This window comes from Chanos chanos, chromosome 4 (assembly GCF_902362185.1).
Source record: "Chanos chanos chromosome 4, fChaCha1.1, whole genome shotgun sequence".
NCBI lineage: Eukaryota > Metazoa > Chordata > Actinopteri > Gonorynchiformes > Chanidae > Chanos > Chanos chanos.
This window is the reverse complement of record NC_044498.1, coordinates 52,652,148-52,673,568: the sequence shown is the minus strand read 5'-3', so window position 1 is coordinate 52,673,568 and position 21,421 is coordinate 52,652,148. Positions and strand designations below refer to the sequence as shown.

Here is a 21,421-nt window from a genome sequence, read left to right as displayed (position 1 = left end):
CCTGCGCTCAACATTCTGAAGCTTGTCTGCCTGAAACTTTGTTCGCACTGAACAATAAGAATGATGAGCAGGGTGGTCTTTATAGTGACTGCCTATTTGTTCTAATTCATCTGGTCCAAACTTAAAAACACTGATAATCAAGGGGGTGACACACTAAGTGGCCTCTGTTTCAGAGTTTTGCAGTTTGACACATTTGTCTGAAAAAGATTATTTGGAAAAGGAAGATTTTTTTTTCTTTCAGTATGGCCTCGTCAAATAAGGAAGAACCGAGTGGCACGAAGTTGATTTGGCTTGCTGGACCAGACAGGAGTCTCGCGGAAATTTTCTTGTAAAGATTTTTCTTCAAATGTTGTCATACATTCGTACCCACAGAAGCCACCCTATGTTCAAAAACGGCAAAGACTTTGATGATCTGCAAAAATTTGCAGGCTTTCTCGGAATTTAAATACTCAACTATTTCCCCGTTCTGAACAATGCGGCGCCTGGCTACGATATATTTAAATATCCGCGCAAACTCTGACAAAAATTTCATGCGAACAAGACCAGATCGATGTTTCGCGTGACGAAAGTGGTCACGTGTAAATGTTACTGCAGGAAATCGATTCAGTCACTCTTTCCCATCCTCTCACCGCCTGGCAGCGAAAGCTACTGATATTCTACAGCAGCCAAGAAGTTACTGTCCTGCTTTGACTGAGACAGCCTAAGCATTGAAATGTCTTCTCCGTCTCCGGTGAAGTCTGTGAGTTAGCTATATTCAGTTGTGCGGACAGGATGCCGAGCTATCCCAAATGATTATAAACAGGCTATCGTAAGCTAAATAAAGCAAGCCGACGTTTATAAAAACACGGATAGTAGTTTGGAGCGAGGTGGCTACTAGCTGTTTGAAATAGGCGGATGAGGGACGCGGCTTAGGAACATTTCACATGTTCAGTCATTTTTGCCGACATGGAGTTATTTCAAGCCAAGGATCATTACATTCTACAGAGCGGTGACAATGCTCTGTGGTGTAGCAGAAAGGATGGCTCTATGAACGTCAGACCGGGTAAGTTACTCATAAAGCGACCAGCTGACTGTTTTCATGCGAATGTTGCTGTCGTTAGCTGCCATTTAGACTGCAAGGGTACAAGCATAATAATGACTGCATACGTAAGTTGGCTAGGTAGCCGAGTTAGCTAGCGTGAAAGCTATAGCCATAACTGATAACATCTGGGCCACAGAAAATCCGGTTGAACTAAAATGTCTTTTTCTGACACTAAGATGACTGTTTTATCTCATCCAGTCATTCAGCGAGTATGTCGATCTGGACAGGGTAAAGTGACTTCGCCAGCCATCTCTGTCTTACCTGTTTAGCTTGGCATCACTGTAACGTCACATAATGCCAGCATCTGTCTCACAGAAATGTTACTGTTGCCCCACTTTCTCAGGAGCCTGTGCTGACATGTAGCTGTTGATGTGATCCTGTGTAGAATGCCTCTGAGGGGAGAGACATCAAGACAAGGTTATTTTTAAACTGTGTGGTCAAGGGCATCTGTTTTTCGTTCATATGTGGTCATTTTCCACTGAAGAAAACATTGGCGGGCCGTATTAATCGGACGTGTCATACTAGTTCGGGCTTCAAAAGGCATTAAAACCATTTTATTATTAGCGACAGTTCGCGTTTAACCAAGATCACCGCGGTCTTAAAAGTGAGATAGGAAGGGCAAGCAAACATCCGGTTAATGACACCTTAAGGGTACATAGTTTCCCTGCATCTACATGGTGTTTGTTTGATTATGCTGCCGTGTACAAAGGAACTTCTTTCGTGCCATTGTTTTTTCTCTCTCAGTAAAGCATGCCTTCATTGGCTATATAAAGCAAAACCGTTTATCAGTGTTTATTGGGGTCAAAATGGAGTGCAGTTATGCTGGATTCGTCCAAGAAATAAGTGTCTTGTGTGACTAAATAGAGCCTTCATTAAAAACCCAAAGTGTGGAAACAACCAGTCTCAAACTGAGTCCTTGTTTTAACAGCATGAAATAAGCGGTTGTGTGTTTTATAGTTTTAGGTCCCAGTTCATGCCTTACACATGCTTGAATCATAAAACCCTTATGAAAACATTATGATAAGATTTGTTGTTATTCAGATGTTGTTATACAACACATCTTTTGTTTCAAGAGCAGTATACTTAATGCCTTTGCTTAAAGCGTTTTACTAAGACCAACTCTTTGGTGGCATGCCTGAGTTTACCTAAGGTAAATTTCTCAGGGAGGCAGACGATGTTTAAGAGTAGATCTCCACTGTCATCTCTCAGGGCATTCAGTGAGAGGTCGCCATGTTTAAAATAAGCATCATGACTTCACATCTGATTCCCTCGCTGGAGAGGACATATTGTAATATTTGCCAAAATATCAGAACAGATCAGTATAGAAATGGCCTCTTTGTTTCTGCATTGTATATTTCAAAATGTAACCTATTGCATATGAAAGCATGTTTCTGACTGGAGCCTTCTAACGTCCCTCTTTCTCCTTTATTCCTCACCCCCCTGTTCCACAGTACTGCTCTTATTATGAGGAGAATAAGCAGGGAGCCGTCAGAGTGGAGCTGACGGTCCAGTCCGAGGCGTGAGCTGTAGCAGAGAGAGAGAGTCAGAGATACAGACTCCCGTGGGGCTGTTCTCTGGCCGGCTCTTTGTCACACGAGTGCAGTCAGGCTCGGCGGCTTTGGGTTGCACTCCTGCTTCATTATTTAATTGGAAAAGGGTTTCCACTTCTCGTGGCAGATCAGATGAAAATGATTTATTTGGTTATATGACCCCTCGCACTGTACTATAGAGCCTTTGATTTTTAGTAATTTGTCATTTGTGAGTGAATGACACCTTTGTAAGTAGTATATTACTGAGTTGACTTTTTTTTGGAGGGGGAAGGGCTTTTTTGTGCTTCTAATGATTAGGCTATGTAAAGCAATTTGCCTGCTCTGGACAGTAAATAGACTAATGTAATTAGTACAATCCTTGTAATTTTTGCTGTAATTGTCAAGATAAACAGAATTACCTGGGAAAGTTGTTGTATGTGGCATGAATATAAAATGTCTGACAGTAGAGAGGAGGTGAGAATCCTGAGTTCTGCTTGCTCAGTTCTGAGATCAGTCTGGGGGCAAACAGGCCCATTGGTGGTTATTCCATAGAGAGTTCTGAGATCAGTCTGGGGGCAAACAGACCCATTGGTGGTTATTCCATAGAGAGTCCTGAGAGAAAGTCTTGCTGTCATTTGTTCTATGAGGCACTGGGTTCTTTTTAACCCCTGTGTCAGGCACTGGGTTCTTTTTAACCCCTGTGTCAGGCACTGTTACTGCGGAGGCTGTCCAGAGGAATGGTGTCTGATTATGTAACCACTGCTGTGTGAGTTCATTTTTTGGCATATTAATCTACAGCCTCTTTTCCCCCCTCAGCCACTGACCTGCTACTCGCCTGGAACCCCGTGTGTTTGGGACTGGTGGAGGGCGTGATTGGGAAGATACAGCTTCACGCCGGTGAGTCAGATCACATCGTCTTTTAAATATGATTGTGAAAGAAATGGGAGATGTTCTTAGTTAACGAGATACGTTAACAAATTTATGTCAAACTGTTGTTGTAACCAGCTGTGCTGTGCATGACCCAGGTCCCATATGGTCATTACTGTGGTTTCAGGAGACAAGTAAAACTGGGCTCTGTACCGGCCAGTAAGACCGCTGCGTTATAACGCGTCATGCAAAACTTGGGGTATTGGTGGTGATACGGTTGTATGTAAGAGCTGTTGTACCATGCAAATGACCAATGAAAACACCAGTCAGCTTCCTGCACTGAATGAGCTCCCCTGGCACTAGCTCTTCATTCTTCAACTTTTTTTTCTTGTTTTGTTTTAAATGCGTGATGGACGATCCCTCCCTCAGCCCCTCCTTAACTGAAAAGTATGTGAGTGAGTCAGTTTGCAGTCTTACGTCAGTGTGCATGCCAAACTGGCTCTCCCAAACCGGAGATATTGAATAAGTTCACAGCTGTGTGGAAAGATTGGCTGGTAATTTGCCACTGTCTCTGTGGAAATGAGAGCATGATCAGTTTTATCAGTGTGTGTGTTATAGACCTGTGTTTTGTCAGTGTGTGTATTATAGACCTGTGTTTTATAAGTGTGTGTATTATAGACCTGTGTTTTATCAGTGTGTGTATTATAGACCTGTGTTTTATCAGTGTGTGTGTTATAGACCTGTGTTTTATCAGTGTGTGTATTATAGACCTGTGTTTTATCAGTGTGTGTGTTATAGACCTGTGTTTTATCAGTGTGTGTGTTATAGACCTGTGTTTTATCAGTGTGTGTGTTATAGACCTGTGTTTTATCAGTGTGTGTGTTATAGACCTGTGTTTTATCAGTGTGTGTGTTATAGACCTGTGTTTTATCAGTGTGTGTGTTATAGACCTGTGTTTTATCAGTGTGTGTATTATAGACCTGTGTTTTATGTTTTATCAGTGTTGGTGTAAAGGTAGACATGACATCTTTCTTCATGCTGGAATTCTAAATTGTCATTCATTTACATTTTTCTGTAGATTTAAAATAAGAAGAAGTGAAAATGGTATGATGGTTTAGGCTAAGCCTCAGACACCTCTTCGGCTACTAATTCGCAACTCCACTGATTAACAGCTTCCAAATATTTCCTGTTGTCAGCTAAGAGTCTTTCTCTCATTTTCTTTTCTTTTCTTTTCTTTTCTTTTCTTTTCTTTTCTTTTCTTTTCTTTTCTTTTCTTCTTTAATCAGACTCGCCTTGTTCAGAATAATGTTTTCATGCCCTCCTGGGACTTTTTTTTTCCTCTGACTTTGGGTGATTTTTCTGGTCTGTGACTGCCAATCCAAAATGTTCCAGAACATTCACCATAACATCCTGTTCTTCATGAGATCTTGTTTCTTCAAGAACCTCATGGTTGACTCTGTTCTGGAGTGTTCTGAGTTGATCTGGATTGTTCTGGAGTGTTCTGAGTTGATCTGGATTGTTCTGAGCTGATCTGGATTGTTCTGGAGTGTTCTGAGTTGATCTGGATTGTTCTGGAGTGTTCTGAGCTGATCTGGATTGTTCTGGAGTGTTCTGTGTCTGTGTCTAGCCTCTTTTCAGATGGTGAGTTTGCTGTCTGACTCAGGGACAGTAACTTTCAGGATTTTAGGGTTAGGGTGTTAGGGTCAGGATGTTAGGGTCAGGATTTTAGGGTCAGGGTGTTAGGGTCAGGATTTTAGGGTTAGGGTGTTAGGGTCAGGATGTTAGGGTCAGGATTTTAGGGTTAGGGTGTTAGGGTTAGGGTGTTAGGGTCAGGATGTTAGGGTCAGGGTGTTAGGGTCAGGATTTTAGGGTTAGGGTGTTAGGGTCAGGATGTTAGGGTCAGGATTTTAGGGTTAGGGTGTTAGGGTTAGGGTGTTAGGGTCAGGATGTTAGGGTCAGGGTGTTAGGGTCAGGATTTTAGGGTTAGGGTGTTAGGGTCAGGATGTTAGGGTCAGGATTTTAGGGTTAGGGTGTTAGGGTCAGGGTGTTAGGGTCAGGATTTTAGGGTCAGGATGTTAGGGTCAGGATTTTAGGGTTAGGGTGTTAGGGTTAGGGTGTTAGGGTCAGGGTGTTAGGGTCAGGATTTTAGGGTTAGGGTGTTAGGGTCAGGATGTTAGGGTCAGGATTTTAGGGTTAGGGTGTTAGGGTCAGGGTGTTAGGGTCAGGATTTTAGGGTTAGGGTGTTAGGGTCAGGATGTTAGGGTCAGGGTCAATCTGTTACTGGATGTCGTCCTTCTGCCACCTGCAACGTCACAGCTTTTGACCCTGGTGCCCGTCGGCTGGCAGAGTTTCACCCTGGTGTCTGTCGGCTGGCAGAGTTTCACCCTGGTGTCCGTCGGCTGGCAGAGTTTCACCCTGGTGTCCGTCGGCTGGCAGAGTTTCACCCTGGTGCCCGTCGGCTGGCAGAGTTTCACCCTGGTGCCCGTCAGCTGGCAGAGTTTCACCCTGGTGCCCGTCAGCTGGAGTTGTTTTCCTCAGACGCTTCATCCCTTTTTCAAACATGTCTTTTGTGGTTGGATTTCAGTGTTTTTTTCTTTTATCCCTCTCTTGTTACAAAAGGCCTCAGGCTTGTTAGGATTTTCTTTCGACATAAAAACTTAAACCAGTAGAGCAGGGGGTGGTTTGACGATCGTAGCCACAGACACCTGTGAGCCGCTACACACGGGCCCCAGCCCGTCTCTCCAGCAGCCTCTCTCTGCTCTCAGCCTGTCGCTCTGCCCACTCTCCAGCTTCTCATCTTCTCCTCAGCACTTCCATTTTAATAAGAATATTCTCCTGCTGAAATGCCTGGTTTTTCACACCGGACAGAGTAACAGCTGAAGTCTGAAACATTATGAAGTACGGAGATTTCTCAGTCCGGTTCTTTCACTAATGCAGTTATTCAGCTTCTCTGGGTCTTCTTCATCACCTTTAAAAATGTTCTAAAGAATTTTCTGGAATGTTTCCAGGCCTTAGCATGTGCCTTTTTTTGAAAGTGTAAGACATGATGAATGTGAAGAGTTATGAATGAAAACTGTGCAATCATTTGCTTTCTTATAAAAAGTGTTCAGGAAGGAAGACTGAACTTTGTTTTAAAAAAACAGAAAGAAAAAGACTTGTTTCTATTTTTTGTACCTCGGAGTAAGAGCTGCTTCCTCTCGCCGCTCAGCCCTGTTGTGGTGAAAAAGACTTTCGCTTTGCTAGCGTGAGTAATGCAGATATTCATTTTTTTCTCCTTTTGTTTATATGCTGTATCAAGTGTCCATGGTTATCTGTTGAATTTGACCTTGGAACTCAGTTTGACCTTGGCTTTTGTTCTCTTAAACATTTTTCATCCTCAGTCATGTGAGTGATCTCACCTTTCCCCTTAGGCTGTCTGTCCACTGTCATTGTATTCTGTAACATTTTACTTTAAAACGGCTCTTCAGCTCCACACTGCTCTTCTCACTGACTCTGATTAAGACCACACAGTCTCTCAGGTCCACACAGTTCACAGATCCACACTGTCTCCAGATAGCAGGGCTGCACTCTCAGTCCGGGCTGGTGTTCTCATCACAGATGGCCCTGTGAATCTGGGCTGGTGTTGTCATCGCGGATGGCCCTGTGAATCTGGGCTGGTGTTCTCATCACAGATGGCCCTGTGAATCTGGGCTGGTGTTCTCATCACAGATGGCCCTGTGAATCTGGGCTGGTGTTGTCATCGCGGATGGCCCTGTGAATCTGGGCTGGTGTTCTCATCACAGATGGCCCTGTGAATCTGGGCTGGTGTTCTCATCACAGATGGCCCTGTGAATCTGGGCTGGTGTTGTCATCGCGGATGGCCCTGTGAATCTGGGCTGGTGTTGTCATCGCGGATGGCCCTGTGAATCTGGGCTGGTGTTCTCATCACAGATGGCCCTGTGAATCTGGGCTGGTGTTGTCATCGCGGATGGCCCTGTGAATCTGGGCTGGTGTTGTCATCGCGGATGGCCCTGTGAATCTGGGCTGGTGTTCTCATCACAGATGGCCCTGTGAATCTGGGCTGGTGTTGTCATCGCGGATGGCCCTGTGAATCTGGGCTGGTGTTCTCATCACGGATGGCCCTGTGAATCTGGGCTGGTGTTCTCATCGCAGATGGCCCTGTGAATCTGGGCTGGTGTTCTGTGAGCATATGAGAGTGTAGTTGGCCTTCTCTCTCACTGGGTAGCTGCTTGGGCAGTGGTGCCTGTTAGTGGACCAGGGTTCCTCTAGGTCCGTGTCAACCAGTGGCCTTTCTATGAGTCAGTAGATTTAAGTTAACAGCGTTTTCACACAAGCATGCTGCTTGACAGTATTTTGCTGATTTAATTTTTCTTTTCTTAGTAAAAAAAGAAAAATGAGGTGAGTTGTTGTTTGTTGAAGGAAGCGCATGCTAGCTGCGCTCTTTTAGCCTGAGGTGGTTTCTGTATGACGGGGAAACTCTGGAATCTCACAGATCATTTGTCATCCCAAACTGGGGTGAAAAACTGAAAAATAATATGGGTATTTATATCTTATGCAGAACTGAAGAAAATGTCCTTCATCTTACCACTTCTCCAGACTGATTTAGAGTCTCTCAGATGTTTATACCCTGCATTTGCCCAGTGTGTCATGGGAACAGGTGGTGTGGCTTGATATGACGTTGGTTTTGTATTGCTTGTAATGAACTGTGTTGCGCTGGTTTTGTCTGTGAGTCAGAGTGAGGGTTCGTGGTCTGGTGACAGTGTGTTTCTGACTCCTCCCTCTGGACAGATCTTCCTCTAGGACTCATCCTCATCCGACAGAAGGCGCTGGTTGGCCTATTGCCAGTAGACCACAAAGTCTACAAGATCACAAAAATAGCCGTCATTCCCCTGTCCGACGACGAACCCCAGGACCTGGAACTCGAGGTGAGTGACCCTGACTGGGGTCGTGGCAAAGGTCACGCCAGTATCAGCTCACTAGCGTCTGTAAAGTTACTGTGTCCGGATTATAGAATAATAAAGCATGCATTTTCTATGCATTGAGACTATGACTCAGTAGAATACTGTGACGGGAAGTGAAACTCTTCATGTGTGTTTGTGCTGGGAACCTTGAGACTGATGCAGTCTGTGTGAGAAATTTGGGCAGTTTTTACTGATACATAAATGACAGCTATTGGGTTTGTTATTTAACAGCTGTTTAAGGGTTTCCCTTAAAATGGACGACCGTCACCTCAGTCAAAACCTGTTTCAAAAAATAATTTTATCAAAATAAAGTCATAGGGAATTTTGTGATTGTTTAAGCTAGAGTTATTTTTCCTTTTTCTGCGACTTCTGTTCACCGTGGTCCTCTGACATGTCAGTGATATTTTTGGGGTCAGTGGTCCTCTGACATGTCAGTGATATTTTTGGGTCAGTACAGTTGGCATCTCCCGTTGTGTTGTATCTGAAATGTCCTCCCCGTGGAAGTGGTGTCGAGTGATTGTTGGAAATCTGAGGCGATCTGAATATCGTATGTGTGATCTACACCCACTGAGCACTTTATTACCAACATCTCTACACCTACTTACTCATGCAGTTATCTTATCAGCCAATCGTGTGGCCGCAGTGCAGTGCATAAAGTCATGCAGATACAGGTCAGGAGCTTCAGTTAATGTTCACATCAGCCATCAGAATGGGGACAAAATATGATGTCAGTGATTTCGACCGTGGCATGATTGTTGGTGCCAGACGGGCTGGTTTGAGTATTTCTGTAACTCCTGATCTTTTCACACACAACAGTCTCTAGAGTTTACTCAGAATGGTGCAAAAGGCAAAAAACATCCAGCGAGCGGCAGTTCTGCGCAAACGTCTTGTTGATGAGAGAGGTCAGCGGAGAATGGCCAGACTGGTTCGAGCTGACAGAGAGGCTACGGTAACTCAGATAACCACTCTGTTCAATTGTGGTGAGCAGAAAAGCATCTCAGAATGCACAATACATCGAACCTTGAGGCGGACGGGCTACAACAGCAGAGACCACGTCGGGTTCCTCTTCTGTCAGCCAAGAACAGAGAGCTGGGACTGCAGTGGGCGAAGGCTCACCAAAACCGGATCTCGATTCCTGCTGAGGCACACAGATGGTAGGGTCAGAATTTGGCACCAACAGCATGAATCCATGGACCCAGCCTACGCCGTGTCAACAGTCCAGGCTGGTGGCGGTGGTATAATGGTGTGGTGAATGGTATTAACGAGAAAACGTTCAGTCATCGCTCGAATGCCACAGCCTGTTTGAGGATTGTTGCTGACCATGTGCATCCCTTCCTGGCCACAATGTACCCATCATCTAATGGCTACTTCCAGCATGATAATGCAACGTATCACAAAGCAAAAGTCGTCTCAAACTGGTCTCATGACAATGAGTTCAGGGTTCTTCAGTGGCCTTTCCAGTCAGCGGATCTGAAACCAGTAGAAGACCTTTGGGATGTGGTAGAATGAGAGATTCGCGGTATGAATGTGCAGCTGACAAATCTGCAGAAACTGCGTGAAATCATGTCAGCATGGATCAGCATCTCAGACGAGTGTCTCCAACATCTTGTGGACTCCATGCCATGAAAAATTTAGGCTGTTTTGTTAGCAAAGGGAAGCCCTACCCAGTATTAGTATAGTGTTCCTAATAACATGCTCAGTGAGTGTAGTTGATTTGGTTACGTTAGAGAGATTTAAATATCGAATGTGTGATCTAGTTGATTTAGTTACTTTACAGAGATTTGATACAGTATGTGTGATCTAGTTGATTCAGTTACATTAGAGAGATTTGATACAGTATGTGTGATCTAGTTGATTCAGTTACATTAGAGAGATTTGATACAGTATGTGTGATCTAGTTGATTCAGTTACATTAGAGAGATTTGATTAAGTTACATAGGGCTGCCACTGCACTATTTTTCTATTGATTAATCCATTGACTATTTTACCGATTAGTCAATTAATCTAAACGATTCATTTAGCCCCCCAAAAATCAAACTGACCATGCCATTTAAGTTCATTTTATTTTGACAACAAACTTAAATTGATCACAATTATTCAAACATTATCTACTGTATTTACAGCATCCCCTACACAAAGAATTGTGCTTAAAATAATGGCAGAAATAAAATAATCAGACGAGGTACATGTTCCAACAAGCCCAACGCGTATGAACACACACGCTAGCACGGTCAATCAACGTAGAATTAGCCCAGATTCTAGCCTAAGTGTTTCTCAAACACTTATTCAATGGACGTTCTAAAATAGCAGGCAGACAACTATAGGACTTTAATAATGAGTGTATTAAGCAGGTGCAAGGACATGATATTAAAAATCTCTCCCTACTAATGGTAATAAACATGAACAGACAACACTTAGCCTACGGTGGTTTTGCCTTTTCTGGCGGTCCATCATCCAGAACGTCGCCTATGTGTTTTCTCTTCAGGGGCTCGGCATAGCGCTAATGCAGCTGTGGCATGCCATCGAAACTTTGCACAGTGAACAAACCACATTTTTGTTTTGTGATAATTTGAAGTACTCTCATACTTTCGCAGTCTTGGGTCTTTGAAAACGTCTACACTGAACCTCTTTCGCCACCGAGTCGGACGCTGCTGCGGCAGCAGCCATGAGTTTTGTAAAATGTAGCGTTGACTGGAGCAGGCCAACGACTGGAACCAAAAACAACATGCACGCAGCAATTACAAAGTGAAATTGAAGAAAAACATTTGTTATAATGAATTGAAACATTTTAGAAATCAAATGGTAAATTCATAAAAAAAAAAAAAAAAAAAACGATGCGTCGACTTAAATGTTTGATGTCGACTCATTTTCAGCGTCGACGTAATCAGTTACGTCGGCTAGTCGCAGTAGCCCTAAAGTTACATTGGAGAGATCTGAATACAGTATGTGTGACCTAGCTGATTTAGTTACATTAGAGAGATTTAAATACTGTATGTGTGATCTACTTGATTTTGTTACTTTGGAGAAATTTGAATATTGTATGTCTGACTCTGACCTAGCTGATTTAGTTACATTAGAGAGATTTGAATACTGTATGTGAGATCTACTTGATTTTGTTACATTAGCGAGAGAGCGTCTGTAGAGGCCTCCCAGAGGAAGCTGCAGGTTTCTGAGGTTTCAGTCTCGCGGGGAAGCGTCTCGGATTGAGAGAACTGTTTACGCACGTAAGTGGAAAACCTGAAGGACAGTTGACTGAATTCTCCCCCTAACATTCTCTGGATGGTCTCCGTGTGTTAGGATGATCTTCCTCCGTAGGAATGGTTAGAGTGATTGTATTTCTGTCCTCTGTGTGTGGGTCATGTTTCCATCCTGACATCACAGGAGTCTTTTTATTGGTCTTTGACACAGAGCTGTAGTCTTACACTCACAGACTGCCAGAGTTCAGTAACAGTGGGAAGACTCGCTCTCTGTGCTTGCTTTCCCAGCATAGTAAATTAACCAGTGGTTACGGAATTTTATGGTCATCCACGTTTATTAGACTTGCCACAAAGGACGGTTCTCTTCTCTACACAGAGTTTTTTTTACAGCAGCAGTTGTGAGGTAGCTTTGTCACTGCTAACCGCAGAATATGATGAACGATGAATAAAGGGGTTATTTTAGGCTGAGGCTGATATCTGCTCTTGTTTACAGAAGAGGGAGACATGAAGAGACCATATACAGAGAGGTGACGTGTGTACTAACTGGCCTCTTGCTCTGCCTCTCTTGTTTCAGCTCTGTAAGAAACACCACTTTGGGATTAACAAACCAGAGAAGATCACCCAGTCTCCAGATGATTCCAAGTTTCTCCTGAAGACGCTGAGTCAGATCAAGTCTAACGTTGCTGTGCCCATCAAGAAAAAGGTGGAGAGAGATGTTCTGTGAAATAACTGAGATACGACAGTGATGTGTTCTTGACAGATAACAGAGCCATTCATGCATTAAATCAGGATAACGTTTAATCAGGAGATGATAAGCTAGGCCATTCAGCTGAACTCTACTGTACCAGGAATGGTTGAGTCATAGAGTGAAAAATGATTTTGTTTTATTGTTGTTGTTGTTGTTGTTCTTGTTATCACTGTGGTAATTACTGTAATCTCTGTAATATCCTCCTGCGTGTGCACTCCCGTTTAGTACTCCCCTGCCTTTCAGGTGAAGGAGAATAAGGAGAAGGAGCGGCTGGAGAGGAGACTCCTGGATGAGCTCTATAAGATTTTCATGGACTCCGACTCCTTTTACTACAGTATGACTTATGATCTAACCAACACGGTGCAGAGACAGGGAGCTGCAGGCCACTCAGATCTGCCACTATGGAAACAGGTTTGGGCCTTTCAGTCTGAGGACACGCCTCTGTTCCTGCTCTGATGAATAAAGACAAAGGGAGAGTTATGAAGAGAGATTGAAACCCTCTCAAAACACACCCGCTACTTTTCCTTCCACTGTTTATTTAAACTTGGCGAGAGGCGCAGCTTGTCCTGAGCAGTCAATGAAGGCGTTATCTTTTCCTGCTTGTGTCTGCGTGTGTCTGCGTGTCAGTGTTTGAGTGTAGGCATTGATGAGGGGGGCAGAGAAAAGCCAGTCTTTGATCATGACCACTGTTTTTGTGTCGTTGCAGGTGGATGACAGATTCTTCTGGAACAAATACATGATACAGGAGGTGCTTGACCTGCAGGTACAGGACACATGACTCAGTGCTATCTGATTTTAACATGCTGATTTTTTAATGTCTATTCATGTTGTGTGGAGGTAATCAGGCTTTGTGTGTGATGACTGTTTTAAATGAGGATTTGAACCGGACTGTCTTTGCGCTGTTCAGGTACCTCAGGTGGACTTCTGGGTGATCCCCATCATCCAGGGCTTCGTGCAGGTGGAGGAGCTGGTGGTGAATTACAATGAGAGCTCAGACGAGGAGCGGAGCAGTCCGGAGAGCCCCCTGCAGGAGCGCACCTGTGTGGACGACATTCACCCTCGCTTCACCGTGGCCCTCATCTCTCGACGCAGCCGGCACCGCGCCGGTAAAGCCTGACGCTGAAGCGTTTACCAGCAGACTTTTATTTTCCTCTGTTTTCACACTGAAAGCTCGAACCCGTTTCCTGTTAGTGATGACGTGGTCCTGTGTGTGATCTCCTGTCTCTGTTGTGAAGGAATGCGGTACAAACGCAGGGGGGTGGATACGGAGGGCCACGTGGCCAATTACGTGGAGACGGAGCAGCTCATTCACGTGCACAGTCACACTCTGTCCTTCGTCCAGACCCGCGGGTCGGTGCCTGTGTTCTGGAGCCAGGCCGGGTACCGCTACAACCCACGACCTCGCCTGGAGAAAGGTCAGTGCGCTCCTGGCACTCGTCAAACCACCTAGTGGTGAAAGGTCACATTCAGACCTCAGGTCGCCAGTGCGTCAAACAGAGATTTAAAGGGAATGTAGAAGGGTTTTGGTGGAGACTGAGGCATGTGGAGATTACCCTGACGTCTGTGACTCTCACTGTCTGCCTGATGTTTTGTGTTGTGTGTTACAGGAGAAAAGGAAACTGCAACCTACTTTGCTTCTCACTTTGAACAACAGCTGAAGATCTACCAGAAACAGGTCAGCTGAACTGAAAACAGGCCAGCAGTGTTTGTTTTGTTTTTAACAATACTCTTTTGCGTTTGAACATTGAGTAAACAATAAACATGTATTGGATCTTAGTACTGGATTGTCATCGATGTATGGAAGCCTTTTTTAATCGAAAAAAGAAAAGAAAAGAAAAGAAAATGCATGCAGTAAAACTTCACTTGGGCCATGTTCGTAATAATAATATACCTTCACTCGTTTGTATGTGTCAGGTCATCATTAACTTAGTGGACCAAAATGGGCGTGAGAAGATGATTGGTGATGCATACCTCAAACAAGTGCTGCTTTACAACAACCCAAACCTCACATATGTCTCCTTTGATTTCCACGAGCACTGGTGAGAATTCACTCCTGTCTTACAGCTGCTTCTCTGGGGATAACTTGACATGCACGAGTCATATTTATGGTGTAACAAATTTAGGGTTGTTGTGATGTAACTATGATTGATAAACAAGGTCAAAGGTCATTGACAATAAATAGAAAATGAGCCATGAAGTAGGAGCATCTGTGAATTTAGAATATGACATATGACCTCTCTTTCTCTCTCTCTCTCTCTCTCTCTCTCTCTCTCTCTCTCTTTCTCTCTCGCTCTCTCGCTCTCTCTCTCTCTCTTTCTCTCTCTCTCTTTCTCTCTTTCTCTCTCTCTCTTTCTCTCTCTCTCTCTCTCTCTCTCTCTCTCTCTCTTTCACTCTCTCTCTCTTTCTCTCTCTCTCTCTCTCTCTTTCTCTCTCTCTCTCTTTCTCTCTCTCTCTCTCTCTCTCTTTCACTCTCTCTCTCTTTCACTCTCTCTCTCTTTCTCTCTCTCTCTCTCTCTCTCTCTCTCTTTCACTCTCTCTCTCTCTCTCTCTCTCTCTTTCACTCTCTCTCTCTCTCTCTCTCTCTCTCTTTCTCTCTCGCTCTCTCTCTCTCTCTCTCTCTCTCTCTCTCTTTCACTCTCTCTCTCTCTCTCTCTCTCTCTCTCTCTCTCTCTCTCTCTCTCTTTCTCTCTCGCTCTCTCTCTCTCTTTCTCTTTCTCTCTCTCTCTCTCTCTCTCTCTCTCTCTCTCTCTCTCTCTCTCTCTCTCTGTTTGCCCTCAGTCGTGGAATGAAGTTTGAGAACGTACAGACATTAACTGACGCCATCTCTGACATCATCACAGACATGAAATGGGCATGGTCAGTGCTGGAGCAAAGTTCACACACACACACACACACAGACACACACGCACAAACACACACAGACACATACACGCACACCACAAACACACACACACACACTCACACGTATATATCCACATCCTGTTTGTCTTGCCACGGTGTTCTCTGTCTGATGACCTTGTTTGTCCTTCATGTGGCAGTTCCACACAGTGACAGTGCTTTCACAGTACAGACACATCTGCAGCAACACAGTGTTTTATATGCATCAGACATAAAAATATAATTAACTTACAAAGCATATTGTGCACATATCTTTTTAAAACAAGAAACATTTTCTAGTTTAAATGTGTTTTACAGTTTTTGTAAGAAAACAAACAGGAAAATCAGATATTTTTTTTCTGTCTGTGTGTCAGGGTGGACCAGGCGGGTGTCATCTGTCAGCAGGAGGGTGTTTTTAGGGTTAACTGCATGGACTGCCTGGACAGGACCAACGTGGTTCAGGCTGCGATCGCTCGTGTGGTGATGGAACAGCAGGTAATTCTGCATTAAACTCACTTACATTTACAGATGGCAGGGTGCAAATGAGGGATACCACCTGTGGGCACTTCACGCTCAGAAGCCTGTCGGCTGGAGACTGGTCACCGTGCAAAGTTATTCGAAGCGGTGAAACACACTTGGGTGTGTGTGAGGTACGCAGATGATGGTCTTAAAATGCCTGTGCTCTTATTTCAGCTGAAAAAACTGGGCGTGATGCCCCCTGAGCAGCCGCTGCCGCTGAAGTGTTACAGAATCTACCAAGTCATGTGGGCCAACAACGGTGACACCATCAGCCGCCAGTACGCCGGCACAGCTGCCCTGAAGGTAAAACACTGCAAACATCAGTCAGAGATCAGTCACATATCAGTCACAGATCAGTCATCTGACTGTCTTAGGTGGTGCCACCTTGACTCTCACTCCACTGACCACAGCCCACACAGTAAAACTGTTGTCCTATAGTCACACAAGCGCCCTGTGCACAGACACTGCCACAGAAACCCAGGGAACTGACAACTGCTCCCACTGTGTGGACACACAACTGCTGGCTTCATATTGCTGGGTTTCTGTTTTTATTTTATCTAGAACTGAGGAAGTTTATCTAGAACTGAGAAAATAAAATGTGGAACGCATTGAGCACGTGAACAGAAAACCCGAGGCCCTGTGTTTTACTAAGATAAAACAAATCACATGAAAACTGAATCTATATATATATATATTTATATTTATATGTATATGTGGATACATATATATGTATATGTAACACACATATACATGTTGTGTTTTGTTTGATGTACAGGGAGATTTCACACGGACTGGAGAGAGAAAACTGGCCGGCGTGATGAAAGATGGAGTCAACTCAGCGAATCGTTATTACCTAAACCGTTTCCGTGACGCATACAGACAGGCCGTCATCGGTGAGAACATGCGTGCAGCGATTCCGCTCTCTAAAACTCTTTCTGTTTTAATCAGTAATGTTAACGTGAGAGTCGTCTGAGACACTCATTAACATGACGTCTGTCGCTGTTTGAAATACAGTGTTTACCTGTTAACATTCAGTGTGGAGTCTCAGGACTGCTGTTTCTGTGATGTGACGAAACCTTTTCTCTGTTCTCCACGCAGATCTTATGATGGGTCTGCCCGTGACGGAGGATCTGTACTCCATCTTCAGTAAAGAGAAGGAGCACGAGGAGAAGGAGAAGGAGAGCCAGAGAGGAGCACAGGAGCAGGTCAGCCTCCTGCTGCAGACGTACAAGCAGCTCCTGTTGCCTGACGATGAGATGTTCCATGGAGGCTGGGCCCTGATCGACTGTGACCCCAGGTCAGGACACCCGCAGAGACACTCGTCTGATCTGAGATCAGTACACCTGCACAGAGACACCTGCACTGATACATTCCGCTGACCCCAGATCAGGACACCTGCACTGATACACTCGACTTATCCGAGATCAGTACACCTGCACAGAGACACTCGACTTATCCGAGATCAGTACACCTGCACAGAGACACCTGCACTGATACATTCGACTGATCCCAGATCAGTACACCTGCACAGCAACAGCCGCAGCCACATTCGCAAAGCCTGGACAGATCCCAATTCACAAACACTGTCTTACTCACAAGAGTGAGGTAGAGAATTGGTTAGAAGACCATGCCTGTCATATTTGTACATTATATAAATGTATGAACAGTTATAAACTTTTATAAGCTTTATTAAAGAGTGCCTGAAATGTTCAGCAGACTATTCTGTAAATAGCGTAGGTTGTCTGTTCGCGTCCCCGCGTGACGAAGCTCCAGCAGGTGTTGTGTTCAGAGGGAACTCGTCTAAAGCGGAGCTGCATTATGTTTTCTTAAGTCTCACTGTGTCAGATGGTAAAGAAAAGCCCTGTAACGTGGATTTGAGTGATCTCACAGAGTGTCCTACAGAAACAGGTTTTCTCTGATCACTGTCATGAATGTCCTGTGTGTGCTTTTCCCCTTTCAGTTTATTTACCACTTTGGCTCAAAGGTATATTTTGTGACCGTTTCCCTGTTTCGGTGTTTCTCTAAAGGCTGGTCTTTGAAGGGGGGGGGGGGGGGGGGGGTTCTTCATTTGTGTGCCTCTTTTGGTTTTTAGCGGTGTTGAGGACTAAATGACTTTGTCGTGCTAACAGTGGTTGTACTGTAATGTCTTCACTACAGTTTCTCCCTGGGGTTGTTGGCATTTCCCCCCTGTGTCTGGAGCTCATTCATTCAGAGCCATAAAATACTCATTTAAGCCGATTTGTCACACACATGTCCCTCCAGAAATAGTCAAACATTTATGTGAACTCTCAGATAATCACTTACTTTACCCTCGACCAAAACATGTCCCCAGGGGTTTGGGTTTGGGTACGGGTATGGGTACGGGTATGGGTATGGGTTTGGGTATGGGTATGGGTTTGGGTTTGGGTATGGGTTTGGGTTTGGGTTTGGGTACGGGTATGAGTATGGGTTTGGGTTTGGGTACGGGTATGAGTATGGGTTTGGGTTTGGGTACGGGTATGAGTATGGGTTTGGGTATGGGTATTGGTACGGGTACGGGTATGGGTTTGGGTTTGGGTATGGGTTTGGGTGGGGTTAAAGTTGTAGTGAATAAGGGCTGTGTTGTGTCTGCAGTGTCTGTAGGTCCTGTGTTGTTTGACTGTGTTGTTCTGTGTTGTCCTTCAGTCTTATTGACGCCACCCATAAAGACGTGGATGTCCTTCTGCTCCTGTCCAACAGCGCCTATTACGTGGCCTAGTGAGTGCGGACATTTCATAACCACATCATAAGAGTTCATCACGGTCTGTGTTTCCATCCGTAATTACGGTGGATTTTTTTGTTTCCAGTTACGATGAGGAGGCAGATAAAGTGAACCAGTACCAGCGACTGGGCTTAGAGGGTTTGGAAAAGATTGAAATCGGTAAGGAGAGCTTGTGCTGTTCTCTTTCACTTCACCATTTACCCGATGCTGCCAGGGCAGAAACCGAAAGACAAAGTGGAGAAACAGCCCTGGAGCCTGATGAGACTCTGATTGTTGACTTCAGACATCTCTAGATCTTGGACTTTGCAGTTGAAGTTTGAAATGATGTAAATAGTAGTTACGGTTTTCAGGATACATTATCAGAGCTTTCAGCAAGGTTTTTATGGTGGAGGGTCTGTCATGCGTGATGTATGTGAGTGTGCGTGTGTGTGCGTGTGTGTGCGTGCATGTGTGTGTATGTGAGTGTGCGTGCGTGCGTGTGTGTGCGTGTGTGTGTGCGTGTGTGTGTGTGACTGAGAGTGATCCTTCACAGAGTGCTGTGTGTTCTGTCTTAAACAGGTCCAGAGCCCACTCTGTTTGGAAAGCCCAAGTACTGCTGCATGCGTCTCCATTACAGGAATGAGGAGACCAGTGGTTATTTCCACACGCTGAGGGCCGTCACTCGTAACCCTGACGACGACGGGAAAGGTACAGGGCTCTCACGCGTTAGCGGAGTGCAGGCACCGTAACTGGATGTGGGAAACATTCTGTGGTCTCGTAAGGGAACTGGGAAGGTGGAAGTTCTCGGCTCATGCTGTGTGTGTGTGTGTGTGTGTGTGTGTGTGTGTGTGTGTGTGTGTGTGACTTTCAGACACACTACAGTGCATCGCAGAGATGCTTCGTATCACTAAGGAGGCCATGGGGCTGGAGCTGCCTGTCATTGAGAAGAAACTGGACAGGTGAATGTCTCGTTTTTTTCTCTTTCTTTTTCTTCTGGAAAGTTCTCTGTGCGAGCAGTTGGAGGAATGATGGAGGAGGTACCTGTAGCTTATGACAGAGCATCAGTTCCTCTTTTTCCTGCGACGGCATGTTGTCAGTGAAATCACCAAACTGAAAGCGCCACGCCCGTTTTGAGTGAGTACCTGTCAGTACAGGGCTGAGTCTTCCAGTTGTTTTGAGTGAGTACCTGTCAGTACAGGGCTGAGTCTTCCAGTCGTTTTGAGTGAGTACCTGTCAGTACAGGGCTGTGAATATAACATTGCAGATCAGTGTCTCTCATGGGTTTGTAAATAAGGATAAGTAGCTAGTTGTTGTCATTGCCTTTGGCCAGTGAGAGTGAGAATCAGTCTTTGACAGGGCAGGGAAAACTCTGTTCTTATGTAGAGTCAGTAATCCACATACAGGCAACGGTCGTGCTGCCGCCTGGTATTTAAAAAAAAAAAAAAAGTTTCCCTCTGATTCATTTCTCTCTCATTCCAAATCCTTATGAGACACTGCTGATCTGCCTGCGGTGCTTTGTTTTAGGAGACACAGCAAACCTCACGAGGACATTATGGGCATACAGAACAAAGCTGCGGACCAGGTTCTCGGTTCTGGACTGGCTCAGGGCAAAAGTTTCCTCATGAACAAATTTTCGTCCCTCAATCAGAAGGTAAAGCAGACAAAGACCAATGTCAACATCGCCAACTTCAAGCCCTTAGGAAGACTTGGAACCTTCTCCAAACCTGACGTGAAAGTGAATTTTCTGAAGCCCAACATGCACGTGACCTTGTGGAAGTCGGACAGCAGTTTAGAGACTTCGGACGGCAATCCGGGGACCAAGGACATTTGTGACAACCGCGACGACCTGGAAAACTCATCGGACTCAGATTCCTATAACTCCGACGAGCAGCCGTGTTCTGGCTCCCTGGAGAACGTAGATTATGTGCTTCCCAGTTGTGGCATCGTGGCCTCTGCTCCGCGGCTCGGCAGTCGGTCCCAGTCCATTGGCAGCGTCGAGCTGGCCGTTCCCGCCGTTGTCCGCGTCACGGGGTCGGAAAGCAAGCCCGAGGACACCGGTTCGGTCGGCCCAGACGGCCAGTCCCCTGGGGCGGCCTCGGAGGCCGAAGAGGCCATCCTGATCGACTTTGGCACGCCCGTCGACGCCTACTGCCACAGGTTTGTCCAGGACGCCCAGACTAAACCAGTGGAAGTGTTTGAGGAGCGTCCAGTAGCATCAACGAACCCACAGACATCCGAAGGCACCAAGGGCCCTGCCGTTTCAGAGAAAGTTCCAGACTCCACAAATTCCCATCAGCAGCAGCTCCCTCGGCCGTCCCAGCTGGACGTGGAGCCGTCCACGGGAAATCTTCTGTCCGTACAGCCCCCCGGGTCGGCGGCGTCCTGCGGTTCCCAGAAGAGCCTGGGCTCGCAGGCGGAGGGCAGTCTGGGACCCTCCCCGGCCGACGGCAACGGGAGCCGCGTGGTTTCGCCGTTTGCCAAAATCAAGAGCTCCATGGTCCAGGTGGCAAGTCTCACGCAGGCCGGACTCACCCAGGGCATCAACTACGCCGTAGCCAAGGTCGGGAAGAGCCCGGAGCCGGAGACCGTCAACGAGGCCCAAGAGAACGAGCTCCGTGCCATGTTTACGCAGTGTCAGACCAGGATCATCCAGATCTAGAGCGTCGGACCGGCCCGTTCTGCGCCCGTTCTGTTCGTCGTGTATTGTGCCTCCCACCGCGGTCGCTTTAGCTTAAGCTTGCACAAAGGGGTGTGTTACCCAAGTGAACTGATAACCCTGACAACACCGCTCTGAAGTTCTCTCATCCACGTAACCAATGTTTTATAGATCTATATATCCGACACCCAAGTATAACCATGTCCTTAATTCATTCTGATTCTGTCCGACCGTCTGTGTGTTACGGTTCTGCGCGGTCACTCTTAG

At 45.6% G+C, this 21,421-nt stretch overlaps 1 protein-coding gene across 2 annotated transcripts; it reads left to right on the top strand.

The window, feature by feature from the left end:
- Positions 1 to 945: 945 nt before the first annotated feature.
- inpp5f (inositol polyphosphate-5-phosphatase F) lies at positions 946 to 21,219 on the top strand. 2 transcript variants are annotated; one of them, XM_030772662.1, is made up of 21 exons: positions 946 to 1,042; positions 3,427 to 3,507; positions 8,266 to 8,402; positions 12,210 to 12,338; positions 12,627 to 12,794; positions 13,090 to 13,146; positions 13,291 to 13,489; positions 13,619 to 13,798; positions 13,991 to 14,058; positions 14,298 to 14,422; positions 15,162 to 15,239; positions 15,635 to 15,755; positions 15,954 to 16,082; positions 16,555 to 16,672; positions 16,878 to 17,076; positions 17,740 to 17,763; positions 18,444 to 18,515; positions 18,605 to 18,678; positions 19,078 to 19,206; positions 19,370 to 19,457; positions 20,023 to 21,219. In XM_030772662.1, the coding sequence occupies exons 1-21, from the start codon at positions 946 to 948 to the stop codon at positions 21,155 to 21,157; spliced, it is 3,408 nt and encodes a 1,135-aa protein (XP_030628522.1). In that variant the 3' UTR covers positions 21,158 to 21,219. The 2 variants fall into 2 exon arrangements, with proteins under 2 accessions (XP_030628522.1, XP_030628521.1); XM_030772661.1 differs by lacking the exon at positions 17,740 to 17,763.
- Positions 21,220 to 21,421: the final 202 nt, after the last annotated feature.

Coding starts and splice junctions, on each gene's coding strand:
- inpp5f (XM_030772662.1), top strand. CDS start 946: ATGGAGTTATTTCAAGCCAAGGATCATTACATTCTACAGAGCGGTGAC. Junction 16,673..16,877: donor ATACAGACAGGCCGTCATCG/GTGAGAACATGC, acceptor TTCTCCACGCAG/ATCTTATGATGGGTCTGCCC. Junction 17,764..18,443: donor TTTACCACTTTGGCTCAAAG/GTATATTTTGTG, acceptor GTTGTCCTTCAG/TCTTATTGACGCCACCCATA.